The following is a 17649-nucleotide window of genomic DNA, read 5'->3' as shown; positions in this document are numbered from 1 at the left end:
GTTCCAGCTCACCTCTCATAGATTTCAGAGTGGTAGCCATGTTAGTCTGTATCAGCAAAAACAACGAGGAGTCCTTGTGGAGTCAGCCTTACCATTTTTTGCCAGGCCTTTAGTTTTCCATTCCCCAAATATAACTGCCTCCTGTCCACCAGGGCCAGCCTGATGATTTGGGGAGGTGGGATTAATGAGATGACTCTTTGAGATACACCCCAAATGTAACTGATTTCTCTTCTATAAAGAATTGTGTAGCTTTAGGTCCCCTCTACCTCTGGAGCTTCCTGCTGTATAAGTGGAGCTTAACTGTTTGTGAAGAATGCTATGCATAGCGGCCAACAAGTAGGCTTGGGCTACACACAGTTTTTGAATAGATTTAACTATTTCAGTTAGAAGCGTGATAGTCTAACAATATAGATAAATGGATACAAACCCTAGTGTGGACACAGTTATATCAGTATAAGCTGCCTCATACCAATGTCGGTTATATCCTTATGGGGTATTCCTACAGTCCCCACTGGGGCTCATCTTGACTAGGAACATCAGGGGAAGAACTTGCCTCATCTCCTCTAGGATTTTACCTTGCAATAACTGGAGATAGCTCTTGCAACAGAAATCCCCCCCCCCTTTTATTCAGTGAAGCCAAAGATAAAGTGGCAGCGTACAGGCACTCTGACATTGATTTACACCTCACAGAGCAACATAGCTTGCCGCTACTGATGCAAAATTGCTATGATCACTCTCAAACCAGTAAAGCATGTCCACACAGGGGTCTGCGCCTGCACCACTTTAGTTAACACGAGTGCACGTTTGTGCACAGAAATGCCACCGGAGTCCAGCCCAGCCCAGCCCTCGCTGTGGGTATAAGTTTATCCCCAGAAGCCCCCCTCCAGCTGTCCTCCAAGCCCCGCCCCCATGGTCCCGTAGCCCCGCCCCTTGGCTATTCCGCGTCTGCGCTGTTTCACGGCAGTAGGTGGGAGGCGCGGTTGGCGGCCGGTCTGACGCGGGGAAGCCGGCGCTGTCTGGGGTGAGGTGGGCGCCGCGGCCCGGCTCCAGGATCCGTCAGCCCGGGTGCTGCCGGGAGGAGACCTGGCCGCTCCGGCAGCGGGCAAGTGGGGGTGGGCCGGGCGCTCCCCCGTGCTGCAGGGGGAGGGCGGCGGGAGCGGGGCCCGGTGACGCGCCGGGCGGGGTGGTGCTGGCCGCCCCCTGGATGTGGCGGGAGCCCGGGGCGGCAGGTTTTCCTCTCCCCCTTGCCTGGAGCGAGAGCGCGGATCAAGGGTGGGTAGAGGGCTCAGCCCGCTCACTGAGGGTCTGTGCCCCGGGTCCTCAGCGGTATTTATTTGGGATCCCTTTGAGGCTCGGGGCGTGTATCCTTACATCAGCCTGGCTCCTGAAAGAGCGTGAGTCAAATACCTGATTTAATGTTTGTAAAGCACTTTGAGGCTGAAAGCAGCAGAATAAATTCTGCTGATCAGATTCAGTTGCAGGTTTTCAGATAAAAGAAAAGAAGAACTTGGGGCACCTTAGAGACCAACAAATTTATTTGAGGATAAGCTTTCGTGAGCTACAGCTCGCTTCATCGGATGCAAAGTACTCTTAGATTTTACAGCAAAGTGTGTCTACCTTGTACTTCCTTACTTGACTTTCAGTGTTGCCTTGTTATGGAGATGCGCTTCCACTGAGTTTGTTTCTCACATTCTTTTACCAGAAGAAAACCAGACACACTATGGACAGGGAATGTTCTCAGCTCCTGCCTTCTGTTTGTGCAGTTCTAGCAGACTCAAGGCAACTTGTTGCAGATGACACTTTTCTTGAGAAATTTCTGGACTGGTTTAAGACCCTGACTGAAACAGGTAATTTTGGCTCTCTGGATTTGGCCTATGCCTCTTGGCAGTCAGAGGGATCATCACAGATTTTGTTTAAGGAGAATTAATATTGTACATACTACTTGATTGTACCTATTGGCTTTAAATAAAATGGTAGGTTGTCTGAAGGTGATAGAAGCTTCCCTCAATATGGAGGGTGCTGTCTGGACATTTTCATACTGTAACGAGAACACACAAAAGCTTTACAAGTGAAGTTTTGTTTCACTTCTTGTAAGTGGCTGAGATTCTTGCTCTAATAACATATTTATTAAGGTCTGTAAAAGGGCTGGTGCTTTAAATGCTTCTGAATCCTTGTCCAACTGACAACTAAGTGGGTATGCTTCGCTCTTGTTGGCTTTTAGATGAACCTGCTAGAACTGGAATACAAAATAAAGAGAGGTCCTAGAAATGATAGTCAATTGTTGCTCTACCTTCCATGGATGTTTCTTCCCCAGAATCTAGCCTGCTGCTGTTACAGGAGAATCCATGCTTGACAGAGCTCATCACTTGTGTGCTGAAACTGAAGGATCCAAGTTCTAGCACTCTTTCCTTTATTCTGAGATTAACAGGGATATTCGCAGCCTCTGAAAGCTGCTTCCAGTATTTACAGGTAAGTTAAGGCTTAAGCAACTAATCACAGACACACTTCCACTGCTTAGCTTTTGTCGACCTCACCTGAGTAAAACAACCATAGTTATGTAGGGTTATTTTCTAGTAAGAACATTCCAATCCTGAAGTCATTCAAACATTGATTTCTGTTGTTAGATTCACTCTATGGTATTGTCAGAGCAGACAGAAAGCAGTAAAAGCTGCTACTTGCTCATCCTTGCATGTAACAGGGTATGTATGCAGAACATAGCTGTCAAATGCTTGGGAGAGGGGAAGAGAAATTACACGTCTCAGCCCCAAAACTGATATAGAATGACCGTCTCACATTTGTTAGCCTCTTTTGAGGCATGTGACAAGATGTAAACTGTTTTCAAAGAGAGTTGTGTGTGTATGCTCCTATGCAGGTACTATCTTAAGTGGGTTTTAACTTCGCATTTCCTGAATTCTGGCGTTATCTCATCATTCAGAATTAATCAGTTAATTTACATGGCTTAGTGTCAGAACTCTGCTTTACAATATGCTACTAACACACACTTATAAAAATTACACACGACCTTTCAGCACAAAGTATTGCATCCCTCATGAGCTCACTATTTTGGACCTCAAGATGATGGATAAAAATGAATTAATCACTCACTGAAAGTTGGTGGCTGCCTATAGACCAGTGATCATGACTTGCTTACAGACAACCCTAACCAGTGATAGCTCTTTTGAGGAAGCCCATAAATATAATTTTCCAAGGCTGAGAAAAATTGAGCAAAATTGACTGGGAGGAAAACTTAGACAGAAAAATGTGAATGAAAATTGGGAAATCTTTTTAAGAATTTAAGATGGCCAGAAAACCACGATTCCTCATTCAAAAAAGAGGACAACTTTGTCTAAAAGCCTATACTGCTTCAGTGGTGAAGTAAAGGCAGCAATTAGAAATAAAAAGGCAATATATTAAAAAAGGGGAAATAGTAATCAATATAAATGAAAAGTTACAAAGTGTAGGAAATTGATAAGAGAAGCTAAAGACTTTAGAGGAAACTCAATGGCTGGCAGGGCTAAGAGCAATAAGGAGGAAGTATATATTTTTAAAGTATATTAGGAACAGAAGATATCCAAGCAATGGTATAGGCCCATTTCTAGATGAAATGGTAAAATTTTTAATGATGCACAAAAGACAGAAGTGTTCAATAAATATTTGTTATGTATTTGGAAAGAAGCAGCATTATGTACTCATATCATATGAAGATGAAGTACTTTCCAGATAATTAGCAACTGAGGAGGATGTTAGACAACATCTACGAGGCATACACATTTTTAAATCTGCAGGCCTAAATAACTTGTTTGTAGAGTCCTAAAAGTGTTGGCTGAACAGATCTGTGATATGTTGGTATTGATTTTCATAAATCTTGGAATAATGGGAAAATCCAAAAGATTGGAAGAGTGCTTAAATTAAAAAAAGGCAAGTGGAATGACCTGGGTAGCATTAGGCTAGTTAAGCTGACATGAATTCCAGGCAAAATAATGGAAAAGCTAATAATGGAATTTGATAAAAAATCAAAAGTTAGGACTATAACTAGTATAAGTCAACCTGGTTTTATGGAAAACAGGTCTTGTTAAATGAATCTGATTTAATTCTTCTGCAATTAAAAGTCTGGTTGACAAGGTAACTGTGTAGATGTAATATACTTAGACTTTAAGGCATTTGACTTCTACCACAATACGTTTACAAATTAGCACTATACCATATAAAAAGGCGCACACTAAATGGATTTACTGGCTAACTGACAGATCTCAAAAAGTAGTTTTCAATGGGGGCATCACATGGGAGTGTTTCTAGTAGGGTTCCACAGGGATCTGTACTAGATCTGATACTGTTCAATGCTTTCAGTGATCTGGAAGTAAATATAAAAAATTGCTGGTCAAACTTACAAGGTAAGTTTTTGGTAATAACCCATTCATTAAGACAAAATGGGTTTTAATACAGCTGGGGACAGGAAATGCAAGCCATATCTACAGAATGGGGGGCTGTATCTTGAAAAGTAGTGACTCTGAAAAGGATTTAGGCCTGAAAGGACAAGCAACTGAACATGAGCTCCCAGTGTGATGCTGTGGCAAAAGGACTAATGTGATCCAGGGCTGTATAAATAGGGGAGTAAGGAGGTGATTTTACCCCTCTATACAGTCTTAGTGAGACAAATATTAGAATACTACATCCAGTCCTGGTGTCCACATTTTTTAAAAAGTGGTTTAAAAATTAAGAAGGCATAGAAGAGAACCACAAAAATTATTCAAAGAACAGGAGAAAATGCTTTACAGTTAGAGACTGAAAGAGTTCAATCTCTTTAGCTTATCAAAAAGAAGTCTGAGGGTGACTTGATTACATTATTTAAGTGCTGTCACGGGGAGAAAGAACTGTGTACTAAAGGGCTCTTTAATCTAGCAGAGAAATGCATAACAAGAATCAATGGCTGGAAACTGAACCAAAATAGATTAAATTAGACATACATTTAATCACACTCTGTTAACAACTGGAGCAAACTACAAAGTAGGGGAAGTAATGAATTCTCAATCTCTTGATGACTTCGGATCAAAACTGGATGCCTTTCTGGAAGATATGCTTTAGCCAGACACAAGTTATTGGGATTAATACAGGGGTAACAGGGTGAAATTTAGAGGTCAGACTAACCAGGCTCCAGGACGCTTTTCTCAAACTGGGTGCATTGTGGAAGGAGGAAAATAAACCACTTAAAGCCATGGTATACACCAGTATCTCTCCTTCAATCTACACTACATTAACAGTGATCTAAACATGTTTTGGGCAGGGGGTTAATGTGTGAGAACTTTATCTTAGAGTATACATGCTTCAGACAAAGCAGCTAGTACATGCCAAATTGATCAGCAAACATTAATATATTAAGCCAGACTTACAAACCCACTAAACCATGGGAATTCTGACTTAATGCAGTCACCACTTTCTTGTCTCTGCCATATGATGTACTTCGAATAATAGCACACAATAATAATAATAATTTATGTTGTGTTTTTCATAGAATCATAGAATATCAGGGTTGGAAGGGACCTCAGGTGGTCATCTAGTCCAACCCCTTGCTCAAAGCAGGACCGATCCCCAATTAAATCATCCCAGCCAGGGCTTTGTCAAGCCTGACCTTAAAAACTTCTAAGGAAGGAGATTCCACCACCTCCCTAGCTAACGCATTCCAGTGTTTCACCATCCTCCTAGTGAAAATTTTTTTCCTAATATCCAATCTAAATCTCCCCCACTGCAACTTGAGACCATTACTCCTTGTTCTGTCATCTGCTACCACTGAGAACAGTCTAGAGCCATCCTTTTTGGAACCCCCTTTCAGGTAGTTGAAAGCAGCTATCAAATTCCCCCTCATTCTTCTCTTCCGTAGACTAAACATCCCCAGTTCCCTCAGCCTTTCCTCATAACTCATGTGTTCCAGTCCCCTAATCATTTTTTTCATCTTTAAAGTGCATTGTAGTGTGTGGCCTTCTAACAGCATCCTACAGCAGTGGCTGGATAATAGTACCTCCCGAGAAAGATCCTTTTAATTTAAATTGCAATAATGGAACATAGTTTTTCCTGTGGGTAGGATAGGGTAGGGACCCAGCAGTCTCAGTGTGCCTCAAATATGAAGGAAATATTTTTTTTAAATTCCCTTGTTTTGTATGATGGCATATGAATTTAAAGTATGCTCTAAAGTCTACAGGGAAGAGAACACCTGGCTAGGAAACAACTTCATGGGCTGTCATAGCCTTAGAATTTTTCCTAAAGTTCTAAAAATCTCTTTCAGATGGTTAACTTTTCTCTCACTCCTGGGTTAAGCATGTGACAAGTGTTTTCCCTTTGCATAGCACCTTTTATTAAGTGTTTTAATTAGGTAGGGTTTTACTGCGATAGCTATTATCAAATTGATTTACACAACTAACCTACAAGCCCCCAAAACTCTGCTTGCTGCATAGTTTACTTGTGTTCTCTCCTCTTGACTCAGCAGAGGGAGCTGTTGATCAGCCTCTTTGGAGAGGTGGGGCCTCTCAGCACTGCTCTGTGGGAAGAGGCATCTGTGCGAAGCGGCTGGGTCCAGGGTGCGCACAGCATGGTGCAGCACCAGAGCGCCCTCCATTTTTTGTGCAACTGTGGTGAGCGCTGTTTCTTGCCAGTATTCTTTAACGTCTTAAATCCTTTAAGTGTGCCTTGGCTATTGTAATCTGTCACTTAAGTGTTAAATGAGCAGAATCGTCCTAGGATATTATGTTCAGATGTCATTATTTTACTTCGAGAAAAATAAAACGAGGAAACGACGACAGAAGGGACTTAAGCTGTTGTAAAAGTTAATTGTATTGCTTTATTTTTGTTACACTTACATATGTATTAAGGTTCCTCAATATAAAAAAAAAAAATAGCATCCATGTTGGAGGGAGAAACACACACTTACCCAATAAGCAAGGTAAAAATAGTGCATTGGAAAGCCACCAAAATTCTTATTTGCAGTCTAATAGAAATAGTTCAGGATTATTGTACTCTAGGGAAATTAACCCAGGTTTCATTGCCACAGATTTTTCATTGGGCTTGCAGATTTTACTCAATGTGAGCAGTCCTATTTGTGTTTTAAAATTCAGGTAATTCACTAGTCTTAATAATTAATGGGTAGTAACTTGACAGTCTTTATTTGATACTTAGTTAACATATACAGAGCATCTTATCTCAGGTCAATCTAACAGCCTCCTCCAGCTGTCCGCTCCCACACCCTGAAGATTCTATTCACCCCCTATTGGTTCTCTTTAAACCACAGTTTAAACACATCCTGAATGACATAAATTTGGCTGGCATAAGTGGTAGTGTGCCCAGCGCTATGTCGGCGGGAGATCATAAGCTGCCTATCACAGCCCCTATAATCTTACAGTGGGGAAAACAGAAATTTTACAATGCCAGCCATTGTCATTTTTTTCCTTTTTCCCCCCATGGCCAATGATGGATAGACTGACTTTTTTCAGTCTGTTCATATGTAACATTAAGTTTGTGTTTTCATTTTAACTTTACATTTTAATTTGTGTGAGGTACTCAGAAGTAGGATGATACGTGATTGGATTGCGATGAAGTCTCCAGGTTACAACAAAACTCTTGTTTCTTTAAGTGTCATGGCTTTGTTGTTGTTGTTTTTTTCCTTTGACATAGGAGCCATAGATGTGATCTTCACTCTGCAGGGAGACCCCAGCCTGTTTGTGGCTTCAGCTGCCAATCAGCTTTTAGTGCACATGCTCACCTTCTCTCTACAATCATTCCAGACTAAACTTGTAAGTATAAAGGACTGTGATTGGCCAGTATGTGCTCAAAAGCTTGTAGTGCACACTGAAGAGTCCCTTAAATCCAACTCTGCCTCTCGTATCAACCAATCCCTGAAGCTGCTAACTAGTGTGTTTGGATGCTGTCATGATCTGTGGACTGAAGTACTTTGGTCACAACTATCCGAGCCAATTGTGTATCTCTTGGAGGAGGAGCCAGTCCACGCCGGGCACTCACTGGTGGACCTTTTCCTTAGCATGACAAGGTAAAGACCTCTTTGGAACTTGGATTCATGCAATACTGTCCAAAATGTTACAAGATATGTGGTGGTCTTTTCCAAGGTGTGTACACAAACATATGTTAACACTTCTTTCTTTCAGGTCTCCTGTGTTTAGCTGCCCTGAATGTAGCCTGTGGACATCAGTGACATGTGCTCTGGAGCACTTAAACCCAGCTCAAGTTGGTCATTTGGCAGTGGGAGTACTGAAGCTTCAGGAATGGTATGAATTGTTGGTATCAAACTTTAAAAAGCTTTCTTATAATCTTGGAATATTATTCTGCAAATCTTTTTTCGTAAGTTGTCAAGTTCCTTTCTGATTGTCAGTGCTCTTCTGTATGAGGAGGGAAACTTTGTGGTGCAACTCGCTGCCATTGTAAGGTTGGTACAGAAAAGCGTGTCCAGGAGCTGCAGATGCTGATGGTCTGACAGTCCAGTTCCAAACATGAGGAACAGGAGAACAAATGCCTTGTACATGCTTTCAAATCCCACCTACAGACAGCCAGCCTCTAGGTTCGGAATGGCAAACTTTTTTGTTTTTGCTCTCTAGTGCCAAAATTAATGTTCAGAGTAGGCATTATCTTGAGTGCAAGTCAAACAACACTTCCCTCTATTTCCTTCCCCTTCACATATGCTGTCTAATAGAAGTACACTTACTGCTTGCCAGCAGAAATCACCATAGTTGCTCTTGGGACTTCTACCTAAACCAGCAATGTGAGGAGCAATTAATGTAGGTTACTGTAAATAGGAGAGTATTACTGGGTGCACATGATCCAATGTTGCAGGTTAAGTAATGCCTACACTCTGAGTATGTAACGTTGTGTTGATGGGAAGAAGATCACTCAGGATTCTGTCCCTTTACGGTCCCCTTCTCTCTTGAAAAACTTCACACCAAAACCAGTTAGCTTTACTGCAGTGAGGTTGTTTGAAAACCACAAGGACTTTTCTCCTTCCTCTCCTGGCTTAGCACAGGAAGCTTGGGACAGAGCTTGAATCCCCACATAGCAACGTGTTACTCTCCCACCAGCCCCAGCCTGATTTAAGGCTGAAAGAATCTCCTCTCTTATTAACTAATCAGAATTTGGGGGCAGATACTCAGGGAGAATGAAGTGTTGTCTGTTCACCGTTACTTCTTCCTTTTGAAGCCCACAGGCAGTAAGGATCCAAGCTCTGAGTGTTCTGCTTCAACCAATGGACTGTGTTCTGAAAGCAGCCTCCCAACCCTTGGAATACCCAGGTATAATAGTTATAGACAAGTGAAGGATAAACAACCAATCTGCCTTTAAAGGACAAGACTGTATTCAGTAGGAATGGTGGTATGAGTTTTATCTTTAATGCGGGGGGGAGAGTGAACAATTGAAGTAACAACTGTTGTGTGAGAGCGAGACTAAAGTCAAGAAGCAGCGTTTGTGATATAGCTGCCAGAGTGTACAGTATCCTGCTGAGGGAGGGGTCTTATTTTTCAGTGAAAGATGGCACTAAATCCATTCCTTCCTTTACTTAAAACTCTTTTGCCATCTCTATTTCAAACCCACTGCTGTCCTCTACTAACCTCAGTTCTCTCCTCCTTTCCATCTCCAGGTTTGCTGAATAGGTCTGTGAACGATCCTGCTACTGTTGAAACTCTTCTGTCCTGCAGATCCTCTTGTGCTAGTCTCCTGTGTCAGACGTTGGCTCATCTGGAGGAGCTGCAGTACCTGGTAGTGGTCTGGGGAGAGGGATACCTGAGGAAGGAATGGGTTACTTGAAAGATTTCATTAAGATAGATTTTCACAATAGGGCCTGCAACCAAATGGAACACGGAGAAATGTTGGCAGTGGGGACTTTCCATTGGTGCCTTATCTAGTCAAAGAAGAAATCTGCTACCCTCTTCTCCCATCTTGCTTTTACCTCCCTCACAGAACAGGCATATTTAAGCTTTAAAAGAAGGCTGCACTTGGCTTACGCATTGCAACTATAATAGTTGATTTGAGGCTACTGTCCACCACATGTCAGTGATGGCAGAGAGATGATCTTCTTTCCTCTTTCACTCACCCATACCAAGTTTGCCATCTAGCACTGCAGAAATTTTTATTCCTAAGTTTCCTCTCAGATTCTGACGTCTCACCTATTGTAAACCCTGTTAAACTGCTTTCTCTAGTACTAACAGTAACCCTCCATCATTTATGCAATAGCTTTTTGGGGTGTGGGAGGGAACCTGTTCATAACTATCAGACTTGTGATACCATAGGGATGATACCACATTAGAATGAAACAGGTTTCTGCCCATCCTCTCCTACTTCTCTTGTAATAAAAATATGTACACTACATATACAAACACATGCTTGAGGTATTTGCTAGAAACTTATCTGCTTTCTACCTCAGACCTGCTTGCCCGTGGATTTGCCCCATATACCTTTGCTACAGTCTGTAGTGACAATATTGCAATTCTGTATTGGCCTTGCGACTCCAGCAACCTGTCTGGGAAACAAGATCAGTAGAATCCTGATTGGCTGCTTCAGAGTTCAGCGGTCAGCATTTGACATCCTGGGAGCGCTCTCTCACTGGGAACGTGAGTGTTTTCCACGTTTTATGCATCAGTGTATTTACTTATTTCTGGAACTTGTAGCCATTCTAGATTTGTAGCAGAGCAAAGTGTCCTGTACCCATTTCCCCTCTCAGCCTCTGGGTCTGGGTTCACCATTTTGAAGTATAAGAACAATCCAGTTCCCAAGTTTGTTCAGTTCTGGGCTTCAGACCATACATCAACTTCACCAATGAATCTTCATTACTGTTGGTAAGTTAGAGCAATTAGTGATGAAAGCAGTTTTTATAGGTAGGCCATTTCTCTTCTCCCCTGCTTTCAGATACAATGTATTTTGCTGTTTAGTGGTTACACTTGGTTTTCTCCCCTACAAATAGTTCTATAATAAATATATTGGTATTTCAAGAGTTGATTCGGTTTTTTTTCTGATTAGTATTGATCGTTGGCTATCACTTTTCCTGTGTTTCAGGCCACAGTGTATTCATGGGAAGTGTATCTGACATCCTCCTTGCATACCTGAAGAGTCCAGATACCAGTCCTACCGTAAGTACAGAAAACAAATCACAGAAGTGACTGTCTACTAAAACAGTAATTCTAGTCTCTTTAGGATGCGGTTCTGAGAAACCGTTTGACACCACAAACAACTGTACTGGAACATCTTAAGAGGCCCCTGTCTCAGCTCTGAGTGACAGAGGAAGTGGCTCAAGAAATGTGATTAAGCGATTATACAACTGACTGTGTTCAATATCCTTGAAAGGAAACAGGAGTTATTGTACCCCAAGAGTACTTCCCTCAGTCTTGGGGTTTCTAGTACTTGGTGCTGGGTTTGCCAGTGTTTTTGGTATTACATTATTGCATTGCTGAGATGACTGAAGATTTCCCGCTGGTCGAGACTCTGGAAAATTAGAAGCTGGTATTAAGAGTAGACACGTTCCAGGAGCCTGCTAGGAAAACAAGCAGGCACCATTGGATTCTTGATCTAGGCAATGTTTACCAGCAGCCTAGTTCTTGATAACAAAGGATGCTGGGTTGTTATCCTTAGCAGTTTGGCTGCAATTGAGAAGACTAAGCAAATATTATCCAGTGTAAGTGCAAAAAAAAAAAAAAAGCCTCCTCGTGAAGTAAATATTAGAAGGGCAACCTCCCTCTGATTGTTTGTCGTGTTCTAGGTTCTGAAGAAGTCATTTCAAGCAACACTCAAATGGCTGGTGAGTTTGTCAGAAGCACCCAGCTCCAGGGATCGCTGGGAACAGATTGACCAGTTTCTCCGAGGTAAGGAAACTGTTGGGGTAAAGTCCAACTAATGGCAAAGTATTACGGCAGTATTGGACAAATAGTTTCAACAGAGAAGTAGCTCTTATAGAATTGCTACTCTGCCTCTCTTTCACAATCCCTATATTAGGTGCACATATATTTACATATAACACAACTGTTGGAGCAGTGTCCAATAAGATGTGCTAGGGATCTCTGAAGGAAGCAGTAAAAGATGTTGCATATGATAATTTAAAGGATGCTAATGTTTAACAAAAAAAAATTGCTACTACGTGCGGCTGTCGGGAGTCAAGCCGTCATGACCGCAGGTTAAGAGGGCCATGCTGAAAAGTGTCTGATTCACTTAGAAAAAAAGCCATTATTTTCTGCTCTTTCTGGATTGCATTTTTTTTTTTATGAAGTCTGTCATTCGCTGCAGATGAAACGCGTTCACGGCCGATTCATCAGCTGATCGGCTTTCTCCAGAAATTGATACCAGTGCTAAGCCATGATGCTTTTTAAAACTACTTATAAACCCCTGGTTGGCTTGGAATGGTTCATCCCCCGTTAAATTTCCAGATTTTGTTGCTTGGGCTTGAAGAATTGGCCCACTTAGTGGCATTCCTTTCAGCCTTTCCTGAGCAAACCACATGCACGTGGCTTTGTCTATTGTGCATTTTGCTGAATAGTGCGTGTTTTTGCTTAAGTCCCGCAGCAGAATCTATATTTTGTACAAAGCCATTCAGTTTAGATTAGTTTTTTAGCCATCCTCTGAGAGTAGATTCAGCAATCCCAATATCTTTTGAAACTTTGGCCTGGGTTTCTCTGTTATTTATGCGATCTATTGCCGCTACCTTTTCTTCTACTGTGTAGGAACGCTGACGCTTGCCCTCTGCCATTATATTAGGCCTACGGTTAAAATTTTCTAATGTAGTGTATATATTATTATATAACTACTACATATTATCTCTCTCTCTAGCGTGACAATGACTACGTGTGCGTGATATGTCTTTACCGAGATCGGTAAAGACGTACAATCTGTTTCCGCTCCGCACTTCCTGTCGATTTCTATGTCAGTAAGTTAGTGAGAAAATCTGTAGTGCTACATAGCAAGTTCCTGTACCACGTGTTAAATAGGTAGCACTGGGAGGCCCAGCGCTACTACGCTTTAAGCGGATTCGCGTGTAAACGGGTCTGTACTGTACTGACTTGTTCCTTTCCTAAACCTCTTGCTTGCCATGTGCAGATCTGTTTCTGGTGCTGCAGAAGCGTTTGTGCAGCCCGTACTGGGAAGTACGGGACTCCGCCCTGGAGTTTCTCACCCATCTGGTTAAGCATCTGAGAAGTAAGATTTGAGGTTTATCACCATATCCAAGCATTTACTACCAACCCTCCCTTCTCCCCCCCCCCCCCAAAAAAAACACCTTAGCCTGCAAACTTACCTACTTGCAAAAACAAACCCACCCAACACTTTTGAGTGACCTAAGCCATGAGAAACCCTGACAAGTCATCCAGTAGGTTTATCCTACTGGGCTCCAAGTGCTGAGTCCTCCTGAAGTTCCAGACATATAGTAGTTTTAAGGAATCTGACTAGGAGGCAGTGAGACAATGAGATATGTAGGGAGGCAATGGAATGGATAAGGTTTCACTGAGCAGGCAGTGGGGAAGGATTTGGGGAGCTTGCACAAGAGCACACACCTGCATGGTGCAGAACCCAGCTCTGCAGGGGCTTTCTGCCCATTGCAGATTCACCCTCCGTTCCCCCCTTACACGGCAGAGGCCCAGCTCTGAGGCCAGGGTAGTTAACCCCACAGTAGCTCAGTTCCTGTTTGATGGCAGAGAGGAGAGAATGAATTTCTTTTCCCTACTTCTGTCCCCAAACCAAAGTGGAACTCTCCAGTGCACAATCCAGCTGCTTGTCCCAGCACACAGCCTCTGGCTTTGGGTCTTGAGCACTCACACCTGTTTCATCGGACCTGCAGACCCCTCACTAGCACTGTCAGTTATTCAGCGTGTGTTGGGTAGGTTCTTCAGAACCATCAGGGCTAGACATTTATTTAAAAATGAAAGCCTAAATTCAGCAAGCTGAGAGTAAATACCCCCTTGCCGGGGAGAGGTTCATTTGCATGCACACCAATGGCAAGTAGATTTTCCGAGCTCTAACAATTTGGGGGGGGGGGGGGTTGGGGTATGACTGGAATTCAACAAGCTTGTGGTGTTGCACTGTGCTCTCATCGGCAGTTGCCTGGTCTCCGTAGCAGCTCAACTCATTCGGCAGGCAGCAGACGTCTTAGTAAGATGAGGGGCTGTTTGCATTGGAAGCCGTTTGGCTGGATAGAGGAATGAAGCCCTTTTTTTTTTTTTTTTTGGACTGCTGTATATTTACAGAGAAGGAGGGATTCAGGCAAGTTCTCTTCTCTTCGGAGGTGCCCAAGCTCACAGAAGATCTTCTTGAGGACCCAGAGAGTTACGTGCGAGCAAGTGCTGTGACAGCCATGGGACAGCTGTCCTTCCTTACCCATCTCATCTCAAAGAAGCCTGGCATAGAAAATGGAAATGGCAAAGAGGTAAGGAAGGGGGAAGATAACCCTTGTTAAACCCACAGCAGAATCTAATAGAACTTCCCATGAGCAAATAAGAGATTTTGCAGCCATTAACTAAGATGCTGAATTATTAGAGAGAAACTGGAGTGTTTTGAACTCCTTAGCCAAGAGTTTCCATTTCTTTTCTTTCTCTTAGGAAAGCATTGTAGCACAACTTCAAGAAATCTTATCAACAGACTCAGAGGGCTTCCCTAGAAGAGCTGTGATCAGTGTTTTCATTGACTGGCTGAGAGAAGGCCACACAGATGTACTGAAAGACACTGAGCAGTTTGTCTCCAGTGTGCTCCAAGCTGTGAACACAGACTTAGACTGGGAAGTCAAAGCTGGTGGTTTGGAACTGGCTGAAGTTTTCTCTGCCCAGACGCTTGGACGGCTTGGCCTTGCTGCATGCCCGTATGCTGCTGTCTTATCTTCTGCCACCCGCTCCACTCATCTGAATGAGTCTCTGCAGATATTCTGCCAGGTGAAACTGTTTGAGTTCCTGTTTGGTGCTTTGTGTGACTGTGACAGGCCAGTGGCTCAGAAAGCCTGCAACATCCTCATTGCCTTGAAAGCTGAGCTCTGTGAGGAGAGCAGCCAGAAGGAGGGGACGAGTGCAAGCTTGTCTACAGAAGCACATGGCATTGCTTGGTTAGAAGAGACTCTGAGGAGATGGAGTTCCTGTCCCAGAGGTGATGCTGATGAGGCTGGCTCCCAAGACCCAAACGATGTGCTGCTGGTTTTGAGAACTGTGGACTTGGAACAGCTGCACAGCTCTCTGAACAGAAGTAGTGACCACATTGAGAAGAGCCCGCAGTCCCTCTTGCAGGACATCCTGGCCACTGTGGGGACCTTGGAGGAGAATGAAGCTGACTGCTATTAAAGTCAGTGGCAGGTTCTTGCTCAGATAGGAAGCCATTCCAAATAGGTATCTGGCTGCAAGAGAAGTTATTTGCTACCAAAGAGTAGAAACCAGGCCTTGCAAAAGGGGAAACTGTTATAGAAAGGCCCAGGAGGAGGACTCTGTCTTGGACTGGTCTGAACAGCGAGGACGACAACCTGGCTGGCTGTCAAACAGGTTAGACAGTCGTTAGGGGCATGTTGTCCTTGCTAGCTGTGGCCCAGAATGCAAGGAATTTGAAGGAGAGAGTATTTAAGAGGTGCAGCCGGGAACTATAATACGTATTTTAACAAGTGATTGTTAAATACAGGGTCCGTATGAATTCAGACTCTAGTCACTGCCCAAACTTTTTTTAAACGTCCAAAAAAGCATCTGTTTCATTTTAATATACCCTCACATAAAGTCATAAAGAAAATTACCTCCCAAAACCACAACTTTTTAAAAACGGATGTAAAGTGCTGGTGTAGACAAGGTAAAGAAATTGATTAACCTTTTTTTTAGAGCCTGGTTGGTTAAACTTGCTGAAAGCTAGTTCAAGTAGACTGGTTTTAAAAGGGATCTGTCCATTTTTGCTTTGTCTAAACTACCACTCTAAATCAGAGTGCCTGTTATAGCGAAGGGCCTAGAGGCAGAGGAGAACATTTAGGGAAGAGTCATCATGACATCAGTGTTTTGAATGTTTCCTGTAACTATGGCAGGAGATCAATTAAAAATTGTATTGGCAAAAAAATTTCTGACCTCTTCCTGCACAGATTCCCAGGGAGAAGATGAGATGCAAGGTGCAATACACTCGCATTTCAGTGACGCTGGGGGCAATTGCAGTTTCTAAGCCTCCAGAGTGCGCTAGTCCCCATTTCAGAACAGCTGGAATGACTCCCAGTGGGAGAAGGCAGCTTTGGCAGCTGGATCTTTTCAATAAAATGGCAGTGTCAGACTTCGGTTTGCCTCATCCAAGTCAACAAACCTCCTCAATTAGAAATTGAGCAGCCGTACCCAAAGTGGCAGAGCTGCTTTTTGAGGGCAATTTGCCAGCTTTTTGAAAGCAGCTTGGGGTAGATTTGTAGTTTACAACTTCAGCAGCCCAAGAAGCAACACTGTATTAAAACCTCTCTTCTGTAGTGAAACAGCACAGCCATGGAAACAGTGTCAAACTGTACCTACGTCCCTTGAGCACTGATGTGAAACTAACCTTGCCAAGTAGGTATGGTAAAGAACACGCCATTCATTTTAGGCTAATGGAGGATACTGAAGCTCTCGTCCAGCTGCAGTGTCTCAAGAGGAGAGGGTTTCAATTCAAATACCATCTCATTCATTCCCTTCTACCAACAGCTGTGCTAGTCAGTGAAACAGCATCTCAAAGTCTGTCATTTTGAACAGCTTACTGGCAGCAATGCAGGGAGGTTAAGCATAGGTTTGAATACTTAACTGCTGAGGTTGGAAGTTTACAGCATACCCTTGAATGAATTCAGACAATAAGCTTATCTGCCACGCTGCACACAGCTTTCTACACAAGAGCTCCAGCTCTCTTATGGCAACTGGAAGGAGCAGCCTTTGAGGATATACAAGCATGTCTGACCTTGGGCTGTATCTGACTGAAGAAAGAAAAAGAAGAATAAAAATAAGACCAAGATGGCCATATCCTTACCCTGCCTGGCACTTGCAGAAGCTGGGAGGGTTAGTGGAGAAGAGTCTGGCTAATTTAAGGAAGCGTAGATTGTTTTTCTCAACCGCTGCAACCATGTCTGCTCAATGGATTATTATCCAAAGCTAGCACCATACTCTTTGCAGGGCATTCTCTGACCTGTTTAAAAGGGGAAGAGAGCAGAGTTATTAGATCACAAGCACCTTTAGCTAGAAGTGCTAGTGATGCTAAGTTCAGGCCCCTGACTGCTTGTAGTCTGAAGCCACCTTACCCAATGCATGATATATATGCCACCAGAGAAAGACACACACAGAGTTTGGAGTGAGGGACAGGGAGGGCTACTTACATGTGCAGTGGGAAGTAGCATCTCATTCATCTTTCTGCCTGCAAGTGGAGGTGACAGGAGGATTAATTTTGGAACTTTCATAAACAGTATTGTACTGAAAAGCTCTCTACCTTCAGCAATTAGATTAAAAACAATACTGACTTTTGCACAGCTTCCATTTCTTCTGCTCTGTTTCACCCTCCTTTATTGTACCTTGCACGTGTCTGTTCACTGCCCTCTGTTCTTCAAGACTTGCATTAGTACTGGGAGGCTGAGACTGGAATCATGTATCCAACAAGAGGGGAAAAGAGCTGAGCGGCGTGAAAATCAGCAGCATGACAGCGAAGTGGCTGGGGGTGGAGAGATCAAGGGAGGTAAAG

The 17649-nt window shown here is 43.1% G+C and overlaps 1 protein-coding gene across 4 annotated transcripts; it reads left to right on the top strand.

Annotated features, from left to right (window-relative positions):
• Positions 1–964: 964 nt before the first annotated feature.
• Positions 965–17435, top strand: BRAT1 (BRCA1 associated ATM activator 1). Of its 4 annotated transcripts, none has more exons than XM_073361970.2 (14): positions 965–1021; positions 1703–1847; positions 2315–2469; positions 6476–6623; positions 7660–8032; positions 8148–8267; positions 9190–9281; positions 9626–9744; positions 10409–10595; positions 11038–11111; positions 11738–11840; positions 13066–13164; positions 14208–14386; positions 14559–17435. In XM_073361970.2, exons 2-14 carry the CDS (start codon positions 1721–1723, stop codon positions 15282–15284), a joined length of 2502 nt encoding a protein of 833 aa, XP_073218071.2. In that variant the 5' UTR covers positions 965–1021; positions 1703–1720; the 3' UTR covers positions 15285–17435. The 4 variants fall into 4 exon arrangements, with proteins under 4 accessions (XP_073218071.2, XP_073218072.2, XP_073218070.2 ...); XM_073361971.2 differs by having other exon boundaries at positions 965–1102; positions 6479–6623; XM_073361969.2 differs by having other exon boundaries at positions 965–1102.
• Positions 17436–17649: the final 214 nt, after the last annotated feature.

Source organism: Lepidochelys kempii, chromosome 10, assembly GCF_965140285.1.
Source record: "Lepidochelys kempii isolate rLepKem1 chromosome 10, rLepKem1.hap1, whole genome shotgun sequence".
In the NCBI taxonomy this organism is placed as follows: Eukaryota; Metazoa; Chordata; order Testudines; family Cheloniidae; genus Lepidochelys; species Lepidochelys kempii.
Note: the sequence above shows the minus strand (reverse complement) of the source record. Positions and strands in the feature narration are given on the sequence as shown.

Coding starts and splice junctions, on each gene's coding strand:
- BRAT1 (XM_073361970.2), top strand. CDS start 1,721: ATGGACAGGGAATGTTCTCAGCTCCTGCCTTCTGTTTGTGCAGTTCTA. Junction 2,470..6,475: donor GCTGCTTCCAGTATTTACAG/GTAAGTTAAGGC, acceptor CTCTTGACTCAG/CAGAGGGAGCTGTTGATCAG. Junction 8,268..9,189: donor GTACTGAAGCTTCAGGAATG/GTATGAATTGTT, acceptor TTCCTTTTGAAG/CCCACAGGCAGTAAGGATCC.